Source organism: Gopherus flavomarginatus, chromosome 5, assembly GCF_025201925.1.
Source record: "Gopherus flavomarginatus isolate rGopFla2 chromosome 5, rGopFla2.mat.asm, whole genome shotgun sequence".
Taxonomy (NCBI): domain Eukaryota; kingdom Metazoa; phylum Chordata; order Testudines; family Testudinidae; genus Gopherus; species Gopherus flavomarginatus.
Genome location: NC_066621.1, coordinates 59,864,745 through 59,886,327, shown reverse-complemented (window position 1 = coordinate 59,886,327; position 21,583 = coordinate 59,864,745). Strand labels below are relative to the sequence as shown.

At 41.1% G+C, this 21,583-nt stretch overlaps 1 protein-coding gene across 5 annotated transcripts in view; it reads right to left on the bottom strand.

Annotated features, from left to right (window-relative positions):
• Positions 1-2,107: 2,107 nt before the first annotated feature.
• The window catches only part of ZNF143 (zinc finger protein 143), an 87,658-nt gene continuing 68,182 nt past the window's right edge, over positions 2,108-21,583 (bottom strand). For all 5 annotated transcript variants that reach the window (XM_050955068.1, XM_050955067.1, XM_050955066.1 and 2 more), the window contains 6 exons: positions 19,834-20,013; positions 16,033-16,260; positions 12,179-12,327; positions 8,295-8,456; positions 7,051-7,194; positions 2,108-2,637 (listed from right to left, as the gene is read on the bottom strand). In XM_050955068.1, the coding sequence (XP_050811025.1) occupies positions 2,554-2,637; positions 7,051-7,194; positions 8,295-8,456; positions 12,179-12,327; positions 16,033-16,260; positions 19,834-20,013 (947 nt within the window). In that variant the 3' untranslated portion in view covers positions 2,108-2,553. The remainder of the gene's footprint in view (positions 2,638-7,050; positions 7,195-8,294; positions 8,457-12,178; positions 12,328-16,032; positions 16,261-19,833; positions 20,014-21,583) is intronic.

Sequence of the window (21,583 nt, the reverse complement as noted above, 5' to 3'; positions counted from 1 at the left end):
GAGATTAAAAGAACATTAATCTCTTCACTATGAACTGATCATCATTCCATTACACATGCAGATTTGATTCCCATGCAGGCCTCATATGTAAAATGTATGTAAACACCATTTCTCCTTCCCTCTCTAACTTGTATTGGTAGCCTACCTCTTTCCATCTCCAGTTTATTCTGTACACTGAACTGAGATTTTTTTTTAAATAACTGGTAACAAACAAAGCACACCTAGGAACTTTCAAGGTTCATAAAAGCTATGAAGATACTTCCTATGATGTATAAGAGGGATTTCTTAAAGAATAATACTTTAAACAGTCTTCTGAATAGCGATAGTTTAAGAGGCTGTGCAACAGACTGAATAGTAGAAATAAGAAAATAGTAATCAAATTTGGGTTGTAGATAATTTACAGAAAATAGAAATGAAGCTATTCCTATCCCAGTCCTCTTACTTCTTCAAAAAGATGGTGCCACAAGTACTCCTGTTCTTTTTGCAAAAAAAAGAAAAAAAAACAAACAACTCTGGGATTTTATGCCAGATGCCATATCTTTCATTTTTGTATAAAGGGACAATTTTTAAATGCTTGTGAGAAACTAGCCTAGCTGGCAGGCAGTTTATCCCTCCATGCCAGATAATATTTACTTCTGTGTGATAACAGGAGCTACACAGAGGGAAGACTGGGAATAAAATTTTCAAAAGCAGCTCAGTGATTTAAGTGCCTAAATCCCATTAAAAGTCAATAGGCACTTTCAAGAATTTCGCCCTAATCTCAAGGATATGCTAGATCAATGAGAATATTCATGTATTCCCAAACCTACTCCATATTACAGTACTTGTTCATTACAAGTGGTTTTGGTCATATGTATGAGCAACCTGAAAAAAATAAAAATAAATAAAATAAATTAATGGAGATACAACCAGTTTTGAAGCAGTAACCCAGAACAACATTAATTAATCACTGATTTGACTATTTGCACCTGGGTTCTTTGAAGTCAAATGCCAGAATGAATAATGAGGCACAAGATTTTAATGTAATTTTTTTGTCACAATACTTACTAGGGACTGACTATTCCTTTACAGCTTTATCCTGCAAGTACTGACTGCCTTCTATGAGATGAGAGTTGAGGGCACTTAGAACCTCATATGACTGGCTCGTTGAAGAGAATATTAATCTAAAACAAGCATAAATTCTTATCTTAAGACAAATGTTCTTTTTCAGCAAGTCTAGTAACCAGACTAAATTAAAGGCACTTTTTGGTATATAAAAGGTTCCTTTTACTATCGCTTTCCATATGGAACTACAATGAATCCTCTTTATAGAATGATGTATGATGAATAGCGGTGTACTTACAATACCAGGAATTAATCCTATATTTCTAGTGACTTTTGGCCTGATTTTCTGAAGTTCTGAGCATCCATAAATCCCATGTAAATCATGAGGAGCTGCAGGTGCTCAGCACCTTTGAACAATCAGTCTGTAAATGCTTGTCTCTATATTATAACAAACATTTTAAAATTAAAAAAATATGTTTTGTTATGGTCAGAGTTTACATTTTTGGTAGAATGTGTTAGCTAACCTGCCATCATAATCTCTCTTGCAGTGTTTCAGAATTTTTTAAAATTAAAAATGTATACTAAATGTTTAATACACTATGGTAGCTGCTGATCAAAATTAGTATACCACAGAATAAAATTCATGATAAAAACTCACTTTGGAATAATTTATACAAAGCAGTAAATAAATAATTTGCACTTCAGTCTCATTAAAAAGTAAGACAGTACTTCACACCACAGTATCATACTATCTAGATATTATAAACTTGTTATCCTTTATTGCATCATAATTTGAAGATAACATTAAGTAAAATATGTAAAGAAACAGAATAATTAGATTTACTTCCTTTAATATTGAACAACCAAAGTTTCTCTTTTGTACATAATCCATTTTTAAGATAATATAATTAGCACTTCCAGCATTAACAGTCTGTATTTACAATGAATGAGCTGGGCAGGGAATCTAAATAAGAAGAATCTTCAAATCTGTATGAAATGCAAATCAAAATGCAAAGATTTACAGTAGGCTCAACTCCAAGATTCTTCTATTTATGGGAGACAATTTAAAATGCTTTACTTTCTTTATTACCTGTAAGAGTTCCTGAAATGATTTGGTATAATGTTTTAAACATCTGAAATCTTCAATAATGCCTTCATTATTCTGCACATTATATTAAAAAATCATTCCAATATTTCTACATCAGCTTTTGCTTTTTTGTAGACTGGTTGAAATCCGATGAAAGGATAATGAGGAAATTTACTATGTAATCCTAATTTCATATTTCTTGATATACAATGGGTTGAGAAGATTGTGCTGGTCTATTCCATGGGTCATGTACACAAAAGTTATGCGCGTTTTAAAATGTTCTTCGCTCTTGCATAAAATGTGTACATTGTATGAATGAGCAGGAAAACATCAAAGTTTTTATGGATTGCAGCTGGCATGGACCTTTGTTGACTGAAAATAAAATATCATTTGCTCTATTGTTCTTGTAGCAGTATTAGAAGTTAATCATCAATCCCTGGTGTTTCACCCTGTTGTATTCTGGAGGCTATTCTGATGGCTTCTTCCAAAGACTGCTGCTCTCCAAGCTGAAACAATGGTATGTGAAAAACATAAATTGATCAAAATCGTTGCATAAGATAGATCACTGTTTTCTTATGAGAGAAAAGGGGAAAAGCAAAAACTACACCAGTCAATCCTCCTTTCTGCAGTAATTGTGATAGCCAGTATTGTCAGATTTTTCTGAATAATATGTACTAACAGTTATCTAATCAGTTATCAAAATGAAAATACACCCGAGGAATTAAGCTCAGTTTGCCGAATGGCCTTCAAAGTCTTGGTGCACTGCAAACAAATTTCACCACATGCTTTAGAGATAATCTTTCAACTTGGCAGATATTAAAAGAAACTGCTAAGATAAGGTTTTCAGCAAGCAAGGCAGGTGCTAAATAATGACCTATTAATACTCACAAGCCAAAATGCATAATACTAGTTTTCTTTTAAGTTTTCAGCATATAAACAAGACTTTGAGAAAAATGGCATCTTTTTTTTTTATACAAGTGGCAAAATTCAAGTTGATGAAATTGAAAAATTGGAAAATAGTGATGACAGCGTTCAACACTGCAGCAGTTTAAAAAAAAGAAGACTCTTGTGGCAGCAGCTACAGGACCTTCAGTATCACTGTTAGAAACCATTCCATCAAACTCTGATTTTTTGTTGTTGGAAATGGTTCTCGAAGTGTTCTAAATCAGTGAACTCAGGGCTGAAAAAGTAAAAGTAATCTTGTACTAACCTGCCTATTAGCCATTACCAAGTAGCAGAGAGGGTGAAGACAAAGTAAAGAGTCAAAACAGACTACATGACAGATGACTAGATCTCGGAGGATAGTTCCCTAGTCCAAGTAAATGTGGCTTTTATCATAACCAGATGAGAAATTCTGGCTATACTGCAGTCAGTGAGAGCTTTGCCGTTGACTCCAACAGGACCAGGATTTCACTCTGGGCATGTATCATTTTACTGGCCTTATTAATATTTAGAAATCAATGGAACACATTTATTAGTATAGGGGGATGGTGGAGGAATTGTTCTTAAGTGGTAACTATAGAATTTTCTCTCTTTGGTATTTTGATATATATTTGAAACTTTTATTAATATAGATTTTCCTCTGCATCTAAAGACTATCAGAAATTATGTAGTACTGATAAAGGCTATGAAATTAGTGAAAGTAAGACGTTCAGAAAGAACATGATACAACAGAATAAATAAATGGATTTGCCTATAAAAAGGCCAGTAAATAAATACTATTAGAAGCCTGCAAACCTGACACTTTTGCCTCACAATGTGATACATTTTCTTTTTCTCTGTCAGCACATGGTCAGTTTGTTACCTGGCGTGAGCTGAACACACTCCTGAATCCGAATTTTGAATATTGCAGATTCAGAATATTTATTCCATCCAGTAAACATGGCACTGAGAGTGATTTTCACTGTATCCCAAATACTGGCAGTTTGGAATATCTGATAGACTATGTTGCTAAGAGACACTGGCAGGCTGCTTATGCACTTTAATGTTCTTGATAAGCAGTTAAGGAAATCAGTAAGCCTGGGCATTGTTTCAAGTTTCTGTGTAGAAAGAAGTAATACATTTTCAAGTACGAAAGTGTTCAGTTAATCCTGCTTTCCACATGCCTTGCCAGTTCTAGAAATAAGAAAATTAACAAAATTTAAAAGATCATAGTATTATTATTCTCCATTAAATATTTAAGAGTAATTTTTCAAAACTAATTTACAGTATATGAGACATATTTTATGGGGATACATTTTCAGCCCAGTATGTGGGAATTTAAACATACAAATCCTATTTTATATTCCTTTTTGGGGGGGTTATTACACCTTGAATTTAAACTAGTTCGGTCTAACTAGTATTACTGGAAATGTCAGTCTAGTGTTAATTAAACAGGCTTTCCTAGACTGATTTGCCAGTGTACTTCAATTCTGACCCAGAGTGATAACTGCTGTGAGTGAAAGGGCCATTTGTTTTCCTTGCCCATTCAATCACTGGATGCTCTGCTGAGCGTGCCAAGATGGGCTAATTACACTATTACTTTTTGTTATTTGCATAACTAATTTCAGAGGGACTACTGAAATGCCCTCACACAGAACCCAATTTTGGCAAAATTAGAACCAATGTCTTAGAACTGAAAGGCTTTGTAATTCATTACCATTCAAACTGTATTCCTTTCCTCATAAACAAAAGTGACAATGACATCCTCTCATACTCAGACCTCCAACGGAAATAACCTGTAATAAGAGCTCTAAGATGTATGCATCTGAGAACACAGAATATAGTTCTCATGGGTGTGTCACCTTCTGAGTTTGGAAGCTTTTAATCTCTCTGTTAACTTTATCAAATATGTATAGTTTTGAATGGTCAAAACACTTCTGAAGAGTTACCGATTGTGACCCAAGGAGCCTCTTAAAAACCAACTGGCAGAGGGCACACCAGACCATAGCTCTTATCAGGCCTGACACACTCATTGCCCCCAACTCACTGTTGTCATAATCTGTATCTAAAAGTTACCATGTAAGATGATGTCACATGTAAACTGGTCTCATGCTGGTCCTCAATATTATTGTGTGATGTACATACTGGCAGTGTATAAAGAATTATAGATGTGTGCTAGAAATTTGTTCCTAAAATGTGTTTGGTAGGTAGGTAGTGCCTGAGACCAGACCATCTTAGACAAAGGAATGTTTTTTCGCCCAGCTTGACAATGTCTCCAATGTAAATTAACCAAGGTGAGATCAAAGACAATGAAAAAAGCATTTACGTGTAAGGTAAACGAAGTCATCAGGTGAGCAACTGGCAAAAGATGACCACTTAACAATCACGACAGGGGATTGTGGCTGCACCACCAGGATGCCTTCCTGTCTCTTGAAACAAGGTCAATGAACTTTGGGAAGATATAAGCAGAAGCAAAAAGCCATTTTGTGATCCATCACAGGACGGAGACAAAGGGCCAGAGCTCTTGTAATCTGGGAAAGTTGGATCCTTCAACCAAGGGGGATGAAGTGTCTGGGAACTGACTCTAGATGAGGAACCTGCTTAAACAGAGATTAAGAAGTTTTAGTCAATACAAAGCGTGTTTTGTTTTGTTTTACTTGTAACCATCTCTGTGCCTTCTATTCTTACTTACTATCACTTAAATATCTGTTTTTTGTTAATAAACTTGTTCTTGTTTATTATGAAACCATCTCAGTGCTGTATATTAAACTGAAGGGTAAAATCATCAGCCAAACTACCAGACTGGTGTGTGTGTTCAGTCTCTTTGGAAGCAATGACCATAATAACTTCTGTGAGGGACCAGTGAAGCCCTGGACACTACAAGGAGGATGGTTTTGGAGAGACTCGGGACTGGAGAGGCTGTTGGAATAACCAGGCTGGTGGAAGCCAGGGTGAGGCCATTGTGCTGTGAGCAGGCTACTGATGTCAGGGCTCTGAGCCAAAGCTGAGCAGCACAGAAGCAGCCAGTATTAAGGGCAGGTGGTGACACAACCCATTACTGGTCTGGGTGATCCCCCAAAGCATCCCACTGATACACTCAGGTAAATATAACAAAATATATTCTGCACAATCAACATGAAACTGACAATGAAAATGGTATTTACATGTAAGGTAAATGAAGTCATCCGGAGAGCAACTGGTGGAAGATGATCACTTAACAATCAAGACAGGCTTATTCAGTATTTCCTTTCCATTCATTACTAATTATAAAATATTTTTTTACCAATATTAATCTTAATCTAGAGATTTCCAGATATTTTCTTTTCCTTTTACCTCATCTATTTGTGATATCTATTGCTGAAATAACAAACACCCTTATTTCCTTGTGACTCTGCTGCTACCCAAACTATACTTGTTGTTACATGGATAAAACAGAAGATGCGATTTCTGGGGATGTCAATCCTGCACAAATCTAGATACCGATTTCAATTAGCGGTGTCACTATTGGTATTTCAAGCCATAAATAACATCGAATAAGTCTGCCAGGGGAATCATTTCAATCCCTTTATCTAGTCCTGGCAATGTAAATTAAGGAGTTTGGAATTTCTGACCATCCCAAAATATAATCTTGAAGGATGGATGGCAGAGCTTCTCACTGAAGGCCTGTGCCTCTGGAATATTCTTTCCATCAATATACAAGAAAATGTATAAATAAAGCACTTTTCCAGGTATGGCTCAATATGCCTCAGTATTTTTAATTAATTTTACAATTTGATGGGTGCTACTTTTATGTCTGAAAGAAGGAAATAAGGATGTTTGTTATTACTGCATCCATGCTAGTATTTATTTATTTATTTAAGTATTGGGCCAGACTGCCCTTTATTGGGGGGGGGTGCAGGCGGGAGAGGGAAGGGGAAGAGAAGTTTGTTAGTTATTTCATTACGTGCCCAGAGACCACCGGACACAGGGCACGCACTAAATAAAAACGAGCATCTTACCTGCACTGCAATTTGCGTTCCATTGGATGTAGCCAACAATGTAACAGGCCTGGTTTCTGTAGTCACTAAGTGATGCCCATGTTGCTGATGTCCCATTTCTGATGAGGCACTATGGAATGCTAAGTCCTGAGCCACTATAGCAACCTTTAAGGCAAAAGAAAACATCAAAACTAGCTGAAATTTAAAATCTGTTTCAATAATCTCAGTTGAATGTTAACTTCAGGGCCTACCTATTTACTATTGTGACTTGATTCAACAAAGTAATCTAAGAGACAGACAAATATGATTAACCTTTTTTATAAACCAACACCATCATCATCATGTTCATGCTCTTCTTCAATCTTATCTGTCATGACCTCTGAAAAAATGAATATCCACAAGGAGCAAAATTCAGAATTAAGGGAGATGCTATGCTAGTCATCAGAAGTTACCTCTTTAAGTCCTGAGAAGTAGAAGACTGAATTCACATTTAAATTTAAATCTCTCCTTTGGCAGCCTAATAAGGTACCATAAAAAAGTTCAAATGCTTTTATATTTTCAAAATTTAAATAGAAAAGACTGCATTATTTGCACATAGTTTCGTATATTTGTTTAATTTGTGATTATTAGATCCATAATTCTATAATAATTAATAAATATTCTCATTTGCAAGCACACCTTTAAAACATGTAATAGGGGATTGTTTTACAACATTTGAATATATTCTGAAAAACAGGAATTAGGGAATTTCATAACTAAATTTCTATACATCTTTCTGAAAAAAAATCTAATGTTTTGCAGAATAAAGGCAAAAAAGTACAGCAAAATGTGCCAAAAAACAAGTATTTTTTTACTCTGCTTAAGGTAATGTTGTCCCTTAATGGGATTTGCAGGAGACTAAGAGCCAGGACTAGTTCTGGATTCTATTCCCAGCTTTGTCATGGGTTTGCAGTATGACTTAAGCATGTCACAACCTTTCTGTGCCTTATTTTACCCATCTGTAAATTGGTTCTCTCATCACTATTCACAGGTTGTTTTGAGGTTCAACTAATTAATGTATATAAAACTCTGAGATCCTCCCATGTAAGGCAGTGCAGAACAATGCATTACCATGTTATTATGAGAGGAATGACATAGTCATGTATGGAAAGCTTTGCTCTAATCAGATATGTTTGTGTGACGCAGATAATACTTCAAGTTTCTTTATGTATATATTTAAAAATATCTTAGGAAAAAAGACACAGGTATGCAGAAAAACATTTTACCTGCTGTCCTTCAGTGCCCTCTGCAGTTACCATTGCAACAGAATGTGTTCCTGCAGAAGAAATGACTGCATCATGGGCAGGGACTGTGATGGTGGTACCATCTTGTGTTACCATAGTGATAGTATTTCCAATGGCCTGCATGTCAGCCTGAGATATGTTGACCTGAAACACAATGTAATTTTTTAATTAAAACAAGTTTATTTTAATTGCTGATTGAGTCTTAAATGAGTTTTAACTTTGGGTCATATGGCAATGTGTTTTCAGACTACAATCCAAGATTTGTAAATGTTTCCAAATAGGAGTTTAAATAAAATACAAACTTAAAATGTAATAGTGTTTATAAAATACACTTCTGCCATTTGGTAGCACAATTTCTGTGTTAATGAACAACAAGCCAGAACTATCCTTGAGAAGGCAGTCAATTCTCAGTAGCACTGAAGAATTTACTTTATCCAGCCATCACATTTAAGCTAAACTGGCTACAGACTCTAAAAGCCATCACCACTCTTCCTGCTGTGCTTGTTCCTGCATTTCCTCCAAAGCACTTTACTTCCCCAAGCCTTCTTGGACAAAAAGTGTCACCATCCCAGCTCTTTTACCAGTTGGAATCTATTATCCCACAATCTTTCAGATGTCTCCTAATCCATAATGCATGTTTACAGAAATAAAACTAAACTGCAATGGATAGGTAACAGCAGCATGTATCCTCTTTCAGTCAGAGAACTGCTTAGTAGTTCTGTTTTAATTAGATCACATCCAAATTAACCTCAGACATTATAGAAGTGTCTTGCATAAGGAACAGTATAACTAAAAGTTTCACTAAAAGTGTTGGAGATGTGAACTCAACATAATACCATTTTACATTTGTTTTGTTTTAACAGAAGCGTCAAACACACCTGTATTTTCATTTGGCTTAGAAGATCCTGATAAAACATCATTGTAATTTTTCTTAAGAATTCAAAGACGTAAGTATTTATTTTACATTTTCAGTCTCACATGCATTACCAAACAGAAAAGAAATCCAAAAACGAAAGTCAAGTTGAGGTGTAAGAACAAGTGCAAAGAATTTCTGTGTTAAGGCTGCCACACTCCTTCACCTTTGGGCATAAAAAATACACTACAGTAATGGTCTAAAACACTACAACAGTGTTACTGTAGTTTTACAGCAGAACTGTATATTTCATCTTTGATTCAGATTTGGGAGGTATTTTTCAGATCTAAATACGTATATCAACTGCTTGCCTTGCTGAAATATAAAAAGCAAGGATTTTCCCAGATACGTCTTGTTGGTGTTGCAGGAGCCAAACAAGAAATAAAACAGATGGACCTCTTATGGCAACGTCCTATCTCAACTAAATTCCTTATTTACCACTTAAATGAAAACAAACTTTCTGTAAAGATCTTTGTGCTGAGGTAGTGGTAGTGTCAGTGCACTTCTTGGTCCTCTCTTGGCAGTGACTGAAGCCTGTCCTAGTTAGTAGTGATGGGAACTGTCCAGCAGCACTAGAGCTGGCAAGCCCCTGCATTCAGAAGGTCAGGAGTCTGGACAAGAGTAAAGTCTGGACCTGTGAGATCATAACAGCTTATTAAGGAATTTAAAGACGCCTCAGAAACCAGGCCCTATGCAAAGAAATTCTTGCTATGGGGTGTAGTAGTGAGTGTGAGCAAAATAAGCCTGCAAAGCTTCTAAGGCCTTCCAACCCTGAGAGAGGGATCTGATCAAACAAATAGTAATAAGCCACCAGGACCAGATGGCATTAACCCAAGAGTCCTGAAAGAACTCAAATATCAAATTGCAGAACCGCTAACTGTGGTATGTAATCTCTCTCTTAAATCAGCCTCTGTATCAGATAACTGGAGAGTAGCTAACATAACATTTATTTTTAAGAAAGGCTCCAGAGGCGATCCTGGCAATTACAAGCCAGTGAGCCTAACTTCAGTACCAAGCAAATTGGTTCAAACTATAGTAAAGAACAGAATTATCAGACATACAGATAAACATAACATGTTGGGGAAGAGTCAATACAGCTTTTGTAAAGGGAAACTGTGCCTCACAAATCTATTAGAATTGTTTGAGGGAGTCAACAAGCATGTGGATAAGAGTGATCTAGTCGATATAGTATACTTGGACTTTCAGAAAGCCTTTGATAAGGTCTCTCCCCAAAGGCTCTTAAACAAAGGAAGCAGTCATGGTATAAGAGGGAAGATCCCCAGTAACTGGTTAAAAGACAAAAAACAAAGGGAGAGAAAGAGGTAAATAGTGGGATCCCCAAAGATCTGTACCGGGACCTGAGCTGTTCAACAGATTCATAAATGATCTGGAAAAAGGGATGAACAGTGAGGTGGCAAAATTTCCAGATGATACAAAGTTACTTAAGGTAGTTAAGTCCAAAGCTGACTGAGAAGAATTGCAAAGGGATCTCAATAAACAGGGTGACTGGGCAACAAAATGGCAGATGAAACAGAATGTTGGTAAATGCAAAGTACTGCACACTAGAAAACGTAATCCCAACTATACATACAAAATGAGGGTTCTAAATTAGCTGTTACCACACAAGAAAGAGATCATGGGGTCACTGTGGATAGTTCTCCGAAGACATCTACTCAACATGCAGTGGCAGTCAAAAAAGCGAACAGAGTGTTAGGAAGCATTAGGAAGGAGATAGAGAAAATATCATAATGCTACTATTAGAGGTGAAAGTAAGCCAATACAGAGTACCGGTAAAAAAAGGTGCAGCAGCGTACTGGCAAATAAGTGGAGCATTCAGTACTGGCTTACTTTCACCTCTTTTGGCTGCATAAAAAACAGTTTAAACTCAAAGTTAATAAAAGTTTGGAAAGAGAGAACTCACTGTCACACTGGTTTCTCTCCTGCCTCCTCCTCCAGCCAGGCTGCCAATGCATTCCCCCGACCCCTCGCACTCAGCAGGGGCTGCAGCAGCTCCCCTCTAGCTTGCAGCAGGGAGCAGGGGGACTGGCTGAGGGAGAAGCTTGCCCAGGACGCCTGCTGCCTGCGTAAGAACAGTTTAAATTTAGCTGTTCACTCCACAGTTCAGACGGCAGATTAGGGGCCATTTCTGGCATCCTTGTTAATTTCACTCACAGTTGTAGGGGGGTGAGGGGGGAGAGGAGACCAAGGCAGGGCACAATAGAATAGGCATTTGGCTGCATGGCTTAAATCCAGAGTAGGTCCCATACCAGTAAGAGCTGTATTTTACTTTCTCCCCTGGCTACTATATAAGTCCATGAGACACCCAAACCTTGAATACTGTGTACAGCTCTGGTCACCCCATCTCAAAAAGGATATATTAGAATTGGAAAAGGAACAACAAAAATGATTGGGGTATGGAACAGCTTCCATATGAGGAGAGATAAAAAAGACTGGGACTATTCATTTTAGGAAAAGAGATGACTAAGAGTGGATATGATAGAGGTCTATAAAATCTTAGATGGTACGGAGAAAGTGAATAGGGAAATGATTTTTTTATCCCTTCACATAACACAGAAACTAGCGGTCACCTGGTGCAAATAATAGACAGCAGGTTTAAAACAGATGTAAGGAAGCACTTCTTCATACAATGCACATTCAACCTGTGGAATTTGTTGCTATGGGATGTTGTGAAGGCCAAAAAGGCTTTGTATTCATACTCTGCTCAGAACGAACAAACAAAGGCTTAACCTGTGTATTCCAGAGGAAGTCCATTCTTAAACTTATTTTTATTCTGACCCAGCTGTGAAACCTGGCCCTAATACATACAAACATCCATTATTCAGGGATTTTAACTCTCATGTAAGCAGGCATAATGGAATATCTGAAGACAAACAGCAGCTTTAATTCTGACTATCTTCTTGTTAGCAAATTCTTTACCATGGTAAATACTTACATGCTGGGTCCCATCCTGGGAAATTAATGCAACTTGTTGACCGAGCCCTGACTGAGTAACTGTAGCAACTTGTGCGGAAACGACATCCTCCCCATCTACACCTGTCACATAGGTTATCTGGGAGCCTTTTAGAACATCTTCACCTTGACCTATTTCATAAAAGGAAGGCAGGATGATATGTTACATATTGCAAATACTAATAGTAATAAGAGTAAAGCTAAAAAGAAAAAAAGCAACTTTCTGGATAAAAATTTTTAAATTCTGGATTGTAAAGAGGGGAGGGGAAGAGAGAGAAAGAGAGAAGGAAATGGAAACTGCTATTGAAATCAAATATAAATGCTTCAAGTGACTGTTTTACTAGGTGTGGAGCATACTTTTTAAATGGAGAATAATGCATATAAATCCTGTGCATTGAAAAGAAAACAGACATTTTGGTATTTAAGGCATATTTACTTAGTTTATAAGCAAAGATAATATTAAAAAGGGTGGCAAACAATACTGCGATTCATTTAATTAAACATTAACCTTTACATACTAAGGTTTGATGTACACACAATCGGCAGCTCATTAAAAGAATTATTCATTAACGAACACACTGAACCACAGAGGAGTAGAGTGGCATCATTGTGTGAGGACTGATATAACAGTATATTATCTTAATAAATGTTTAACCTTGGCAAATAGAAACCTTCCATTCTAATCTTTCCTTTGTAAGTAGCAATCAGAATGCGGCAATTTACTTAAGAAGGGTTTCACTGCAGTCTCCCATATTCAAGTAGTAAAACTGCTTTTCCAGTCTGGACAGATCACTTATTTATATCTACTCTATATCCAACCCCAACACCAGCTAAAATAAGAATGTAAAAAATGGTTTGTTTTCTTGCAATAAGAAAATGCATTTTCTCATATTCCAATCAGTCTGACTTTTTACTCTGACTGCATTTAGGGTACATCTACACTACGGGATTATTCCGATTTTACATAAACTGGTTTTGTAAAACAGATTGTATAAAGTCGAGTGCATGCGGCCACACTAAGCACATTAATTCGGTGTTGTGCGTCCATGGTCCAAGGCTAGCGTCGATTTCCGGAGCGTTGCACTGTGGGTAGCTATTCCGTAGCTATCCCATAGTTCCTGCAGTCTCCCCCGCCCTTTGGAATTCTGGGTTGAGAGCCCAGTGCCTGATGGGGCAAAAATCATTGTCGCGGGTGGTTCTGGGTAAGTGTCGTCACTCATTCCTTCCTCCGGGAAAGCAACGGCTGACAATCATTTCGCGCCCTTTTTCCCTGGATTGGTCTGGCAGACGTCATACCACGGCAACCATGGAGCCCATTCAGCGTTTTTTTACTGTCACTGTATGTGTACTGGATGCCGCTGATAGAGGTGATACTGCAGCGCTATACAGCAGCATTCATTTGCTTTTGCATGATAGCAGAGACGGTTATCTGTCGTTCTGTACCGTCTGCTGCCATTGTAAATTGGCAATGAGATGACGGTTATCTGTCGTTCTGTACTGTCTGCTGCTATCATGGGTGCCCCTGGCTGAGGTCGCCCGGGGGCGCAAAGGCAAAAATGGGAATGACTCCCCGAGTCAATCCCTCCTTTATGGTTTCTAAAAATAGAGTCAGTCCTGCCTAGAATATGGGGCAAGTGTACTAGAGAACCAGTGTACCAGAGAACCAGAGAGCACAGCCGCTCCGTGTCAGATCCCGCAGAAATGATGAGCTGCATGCCATTCACGGGGGGTCTCCCTGCAATAATCCCACCCGTTGCTTCCCTCCTCCCAAACCTTCCTGAGCTACCGCGGCAGTGTCCCCCCAATTTGTGTCATGAAGTTATAAAGAATGCAGGAATAAGAAACAATGACTTGTTAGTGAGATAAAATGAGGGGGAGGCAGCCTCCAGTTGCTATGATAGTCCAGGCAGGACATTAAATGGTGGCACGGGAGAGGAGCCCAGCCTCCTGCTGCTATGATAGTCCAGGCAGTACAGAATCTTTTCTTTACACATGAAAGGGAGGGGGCTGATTGAAGCTCAACCCCCAGTTGCTATGATGAGGACGGTTACCAGCCGTTCTGTACCATCTACTGGGAATGACCAGGAGTCATTCCTATTTTTACCCAGGCGCCCCCTCTCTCCCCTGGCCGGCCTCACCTGAGGCCAGCCAGGAGCACTCACGGGCAGATGATGGTATTGCAGCAATCAAGCATATTGTACCGTCTGCCACCGGGGAGGGAAGAGGAGCAGATACTGCTGTTTACTGCCGCAGCATCGCGTCTACCAGCAGCATTCAGTACACATAGGGTAACATTAAAAAAAGTCAAGAAACGATTTTTTTCCCTTTTCTTTCACGTGGGGGGGGAGGGAGTAAATTGACGAGCTATACCCTGAACCACGCCGGACAATGTGTTTGAACCTACAGGCATTGGGAGCTCAGCCAGGAATGCAAATACTTTTCGGAGACTGCTGTAGACTGTCGGATAGCTGGAGTCCTCAGTACCCCCTCCCTCTCTCCATGAGCGTCCATTTGATTCTTTGGCTTTCCGTTATGCTTGTCACGCAGCACTGTGTAGCCTGGAGATTTTTTTCAACCGCTTTGGCATTTCGTCTTCTGTAATGGAGCTCTGATAGAACGGATTCGTCTCCCCATACAGTGATCAGATCCAGTATCTCCTGTACAGTCCATGCTGGAGCTCTTTTTGGATTTGGGACTGCATCGCCACCCATGCTGATCAGCGCTCCACGTTGGGCAAACAGAAAATGCAATTCAAAAGTTCGCAGGGCTTTTCCTGTTTACCTGGCCAGTGCATCCGAGTTCGGATTGTTGTCCAGAGTGGTCACCGTGGTGCACTGTGGGATACCACCCGGAAGCCAATACCGTCGATTTGCGGCCACACTAACCCTAATCCGATATGGTAATACTGATTTTAGCGCTACTCCTCTCGTTGGGGAGGAGTAGAAAAACCGATTTAAAGAGCCCTTTATATCTATATAAAGGGCCTCGTTGTGAGGACGGGTGCGGTGTTAAATCGGTTTAACGCTGCTAAAATTGGTTTAAACGCGTAGTGTAGACCAGGCCTTAGTCTCTAAAGTACCATAAAGACCGTTTTCTACATAGTGCTCCTCCATACAGAAAAACTGCTTGCCAACAGTAAATGGACATCTTGTATGGGCTGTGTTGGGGGCAGATCCATAGAGCATAGCACTGTGGGCGTTCTCAACAGCCCCACTACCCATAGGGCAGCCCAGAAAGGCTGTTGTAACTTTAGGGCCGCCCACTTTGGTCTCAGGAGTAGCTCAAAATCAGGAGGGTGCAAAGATAGTGTGAAGCCACTTTTTTCCCTCCCTTCTCCAGGGTTGCGCCTTTAAGATAAGAGCATAGACTGTCACACATGGTGTTTTATATACTTAGAAGAATCCTTTAGGATGTAATAAACATTTTATCCATTTTCGGGCCTGCTTCAAAATGATATTCATAGACGGGTGTGATCTAGTGGTTAGAGCACAGAAAGGGTGTTTCTCTGTTTTATTCACAGCTGTGCCACTGACTTGTTTTATGACCTAGTCAATTACTTTCTCAGTACCTGAATGCTCATCTATAAGATGGATGTAGTAATATCTACCTACTGTGCCTCACACGGGTATTTTGATGTTTACTTAGTGTTTGTAAAGCACTTTAGTACTCTCAGATAAAAGGTGCTAGTTAGTGCAAAGTATTACTGTAGAAAATATCACACCTGTCTTTTAATTCCCCTGGCTCTGTGGAATACTGATAGTCATAGGCGTGTGCTGGACGCAATCTTATTTGCTACTATGGGAGGAAGATCAGAGACTGGGAACACCAAACACAAACCTGGAGGCGGCTCAAAGAAAGCTTCCTGCTCTTCTTCAATTGGCTCTGTGTCATTGTGCGCTGTCCGCTTGTGCATAGCAAGTGTGGAAATCTGCTTGTATGTTTTCCCACAGTGATTGCAGTTGTATGGTTTGGAATGAGTATGTACAACATGGTGTTTGTATAAACTGGAATATTCTGTGAAACGTTTGTCACAGCCAGGAACTGTGCAGACATAGGGCTTCTCGCCTACAGGGAAAGACAAAAGGGATGAAGGAAATTATAACCAGCATATTCAGGAAAACCCGGACAATAAATATCCTACCACTTACACAGACATTTAATGACACAGTTTTACTACCACCCAGGTCAGTCATGCATTCTCCAGCTACCTTTCCTAACGCAGCAATGGCCACAATGCAATGCATGGCTGTCCTCTTTAATACCGATGTGCTTCCACAATAAGCTGGCCCTACCATGCTATCTGAGGAGGCCACTCAGATCAAGAAGGACCATGCATGCTGGCTCCTAATTTTTATGTGCCAGATATTCATACTAAAGATGAGGGTAGCTGCAATCTGCTCCGCTATCTGAAAATAACACGTGGGCTCCCCAAGCTCCTGGCAAGATGCCAATATAGCCCTCAGTTTGGCACAGTACTCACAATTCTGCCCTAACTCTTTACATTAGCTGCCCCTCTGACTTCATAGGAAGTTCTGCATTTATCCTCCCTCAAAGATGAAATGTGTTATTTGGTCAGGTAAGTTAGAGTCCCAAATCTCAGTCTCTTTAGCTCTACAGGAATTTTATGGGATTTATATACATATAAAAATGATTAAGGCTAAATAGAAATAACATTCTTCACTTAAAATCAATATAACACAAACTCAAACCCAATAACCAATTCAAGAGGTATACAAAATCTTCAACTCCAGGAGATTTTTTCATCCCTACTAACAATGAAAACCAGGAGGATACAAAAAATCATGGCTACAGAGCTGTAGGACTCTGCACATGGATGCAGTGTTACTTCTGCTGATTCATCCTAGCAGCTAGACCAGGTGGATCCTGTTAGGTCCAGAAGAGGCGGTTACTCACCCGTGCAGTAACTGATGTTCTTCGAGATGAGTGCTCCACTCCAGGTGTTGGTGCGCCCCTGTGCCCAGAGATTTTTACAGCAGTACTCGCACGGGCTGCACATGCGCGGTTCCTACCTTATGCGCCGACTGTCTCTCAATAGCATGTGTGGCCTGGGCTCCTCAGTTCCTTCTCTACAACGGAGACCGCTCCAAACTCCAAAGTAGAGCGGAGGAGGGTGGGTAGTGGAGCACCCAGGGACACCCATCTTGAACAACATCAGTTACTGCACAGGTGAGTAACCTCCTCTTCTTCAAGAGATCTCCCTGTGGGTGCTCCACTCCAGGTGACTGAAAAGCAGTATCTCTTAAGGAGGAAGGGACTTCGGATCTGGTAAGAAAGCTGTAGACAGCACAGCTTGGCCTATTCGAATGTCGATCAGTGGACCCTGAGTAAGAGCATAATGTTAAGCAAAGGTATGCTCTGAAGCCCAGGTGGCGGCTTTGCAAATATCTGTGAGGGGACTGTTGCGTAAGAATGCCACAAACGTTGACGCAGATCTGGTGGAGTGTGCTCTAACAGAAGATGGAGGATTATCTTCTTTAGCTGGTAGCACAGGCGGATGCAGTCTGCTATCTAATTGGATATTCTCTGGGTAGAGATGGATTTGCCTCTGGATCATTATCTCGAGTAGGACTCCTGATCTGGGTCAGAGGCAGGTCTGAGGGACTTCATTAGAATTAACTTGAGCCTCAGGGCTCTATCTTTTCATGTCCTAGTCAGTTTACTTAAGTGGGCACATTTTGGGGGGATGTGGGTCTCCCCCAAAACAGAGAACACATTGAGAATGGCTATCAGAGATAGAGATGGCCTCTCTGCATGTAGTGCATCTCTTAAAACATGGTGAGCCAGGTATAGTATAAACCAGGGGTGGGCAAACTTTTTGAGCCGAGGGCCACATCTGGGTAGGGAAATTGTATGCAGGGCCGGAACAGGGTGTTGGGATGCGGGAGGGAGTGCGGTGTGCAGGAAGGGGCTCAGGGCAAGGGATTGGGGCAGAGGAGGGTGTGGGGTGTATGACGGGGCTCAGAGAAGGGGGTTGGGGTGCAGGAGGGGTGTGGAGTGCAGGAGGGGGCTCAGGGTAGGGGTACAGGAGGGGTGCAGAGTGCAGGAGGGGGCTCAGGGCAGGGGTGCAGGAGGGGTGCAGACTGCAGGAGGCCCAGGGCAGGGGGTTGGGGTGCAGCAAGGAGCTCAGGGCAGGGGGTTGGGGTGCAGGAGGGGTGCGAGGTGCAGGCAGGGGGCTTAGGGCAGGGAGTTGGGGGACGGGGTGCAGGAGGGTTTCTGGCTCCAGCCCAGTGCCACTTACCTAAAGCACCAGGGTGGCAGTGGCACGCACCAGGGTCAGGGCAGGCTCCCTGCATGCCTGCCCTGTCCCCAGCCCCGCGCTGCTCCAGGAAGCGCGCGGCCCCTGGGGGAGAGGGGGTAGAGGGCTCCACGTATGCTGCCCTTGTCGCGCCTCCAGAAACCTCCGCCAAAGCTCCATTAGCCACTGTTCCCCGTTCCCGGCCAATGGGAGCTGCAGGGGGCGGTTCCTGGAGGCAAAGGGGACCCATGGAGCCCTTTGCCCCCCCACCCCAGCCGCCTCTTAGAGCTGCGTGGGGCCAAAGGCGCCACAGGGAGAAATCCCGCGGGTCGGATCCAAAGTCCTGAGGGGTCGGATCCAGCCCGCAGGTCATAGTTTGCCAACCCCGGTATAAACTATCTAACTACCTGACAGCAAAAACTGGGAAGGAATTTTTTTTTTTTTTTGGAGATGAAGGGAGAAATGAAACTTGTCTGACTGAAAAAAAACTAGGTAAACTGCATAAACAACTAACTACCTCAAGTGAAAAATAATTGAGTGAGACTGCAGAGCTCCGTCTCAGGCTGAGGATGGTAGAGAAGGAACTGAGGAGCCCAGGTCGCGTGCACGCTATTGAGGCACAGTTGGTGGGTGAGACAAGCACGTCGCGTGCGAGTATTGCTGTAAAAACCTCCGAGTGAAGGCGCAGGGGTGCACCAACACCTAGAGTGGAGCATCCCCAGAGACATCTCTCAAAGAGCAGCAGAAGATGTTGATTCTTTCCACAAGGGAGGGGGAAATAAGGGCAGGGAGAGAGTGGTCCAAGAGAGAAAAACTCCAGGAACAGCCAACAACAGGCTGAGGTTTGTGCTTTACATTACTTAACAATAAAGACGAACCTCAGGGACTAAGGCTTTAAGCCAAAGTCCTTTGGAAGCCCTGGCTGGGATGATTTAGTTGGGGATTGGTCCTGCTTTGAGCAGGGGGTTGGACTACATGACCTCCTGAGGTCCCTTCCAACCTTGATATTCTAGGATTCTATGGAAATCAATGGAAATCTTTGGATTAGGCCCTAGGTACAACTGTGTTAAGAGCAGGATGAGAAAAATCACACCTCCACTTAAGCAGAAGTCTGGTCATTTGGTGTTGTCTTCTGGGGCAAACCAGTCAATCACAGGGGTCCCCCATTGATGGAATAATGGCTCCATGATAGACCCTACAGTGACCATTTGTGGCTGGTCAAAGGGGAGAAAAGGGTTAAATAAAATAACAAAAACCATGACACATCACTATAAGAAACTTTCTATCCCAGTTCTGATGTGCAGCAATAATCGGTCCACCAAGGAGAAAATCACAGCAGCTAAAAAGCAAATTGCTCTTCAAACAAAATGTCACTCACGTACCTGTATGTATTCTCACATGGTTCTTGTAATTGGTTGCACTGGCAAATGCTCTCCCACATCCTGGTTCTGTACAGTAATAGGGTCTCTCACCAGTATGTGTCCTGATGTGAACTTTTCTAATATTGGATGTTGTGAATGACCTTCCACAGCCTTCAAAGGGACATTTGAATGGTCTTTCACCTGGAACAAATATAGAAATGTATATAAGTAAAGTAATAAACCACTACAAAAATAAGTAACTGGATTTAGATTAAATTTAGGATTCTAAAATGCCCGATTAATGATTTCTCATGTATTTCTTATAGGTCATATTTTAGCCCAGTCTTACTGTGAAAGAAAACCTCACATAGAAAACATTTCAAGACAGATCATCTGGTGCAAGGAAAGAATGATTATTTCCTCTCCAGTAACTATGGTTTTTCAAGATACTATAATCAGTGTGGATCCCACTGTTGGTTTCACATGTGCCTATGCATGCAGAGCTGGAATTTCTTTGAACAGTGTCCTTCGGGACAATGCATATATCCTGTGCTGCCTCATGTTCCCATACAAGGGCATAAAGGGCAGGAGAGCCATCAGCCTCTATCAGTTCCCTCACAATTCAAAGCCCATGTTTCAAAGACTGGCTGGTGGGCCTGTTTAGGCCATGGCAGCATAACAAGTACAGTTTGTTCACCAGGTGCTGGCTAGTCCAGTGCCCTTCCTTATGAATCAGTGGTGGTGCAGGCCTGAAGGGAAAGCTGACAGACCTTTCCATGGTGTTGACCAGTGATCTCCCTGGAGAAGATTTTCTACTTGAAGATAGGGAGAACGTTTGCTCTGCCGATGGTGAGGATTAGATTTCCTCCAGGATGCTGCTGAAGTGTGTGGTGCTCTCAGTTCCAGAGTCTGTACCGGCACTAGCAGGTCCTTTGGCACCAATGACTGTTCTAGTTCTCCCCAGGCTTATTCTGTGTTTGACATCATCACCAAAGGGAGCACCACTGGAGCCAAGATCAGTGCTGACAAAGTCTTCTGCACTTTAGGATACTCCTTCTCTCTAGCCCTTGAAACTGAGCAGGGCCTGGTGGATTTCCCTCCAAAGGATTTGCAACGTCTGTCCTTACGTCCAAGCTCTACCTGGAGCAGTCCCTTTTGGCATCAGACATCGACAATGGAGGTGTTAGTGCCCAATTCAACGCAAGGGATGTTAGGATCAGCTTTAGTGCTAGTGCCTGGCCCATTCTCAGCTCCATTTTCTCTGCATTGGTATTCGGTGTAACTTGTCTGGTAGATAGGGTGCTGGATAAACAATGGCTTGTCCATTAGCAGGATACCTTGGAGCTTATCTCCTCAAGGTTCAAGGAGACCTTCATGGATCATTCCAGAAGTTTCAGCCTCACATCCTGTGTCTTATGCATCCCAGCAGAGAATGACAGGCCCACTGAGCATCTGTCATTATGTGTGACTCTCCTAGACAGATGAGGCACTTCCTTTTAAGGAAATTAGTCAACTGCAGGATGGACACGGCTTAAAGCCTGCAATTTTTGAGACTGCCATGTTAAGAAATATTGTACAGGGAGTGCTGGGAGGTGAGGGAGGATTTTAGCTGTTAAGTCAAGATAGACCTAAATTATCAATGCAGTTGAAAAATCAAAGTAGTCAGAAAACTTCTGAAATATTAGATATTATATTTAGAGGATCTTCAAGAAGGTTTAGCCAAAGCTAAAATTAGCAGGTCAGACACTGCCAGGTTCTATCTTTTTGCTAT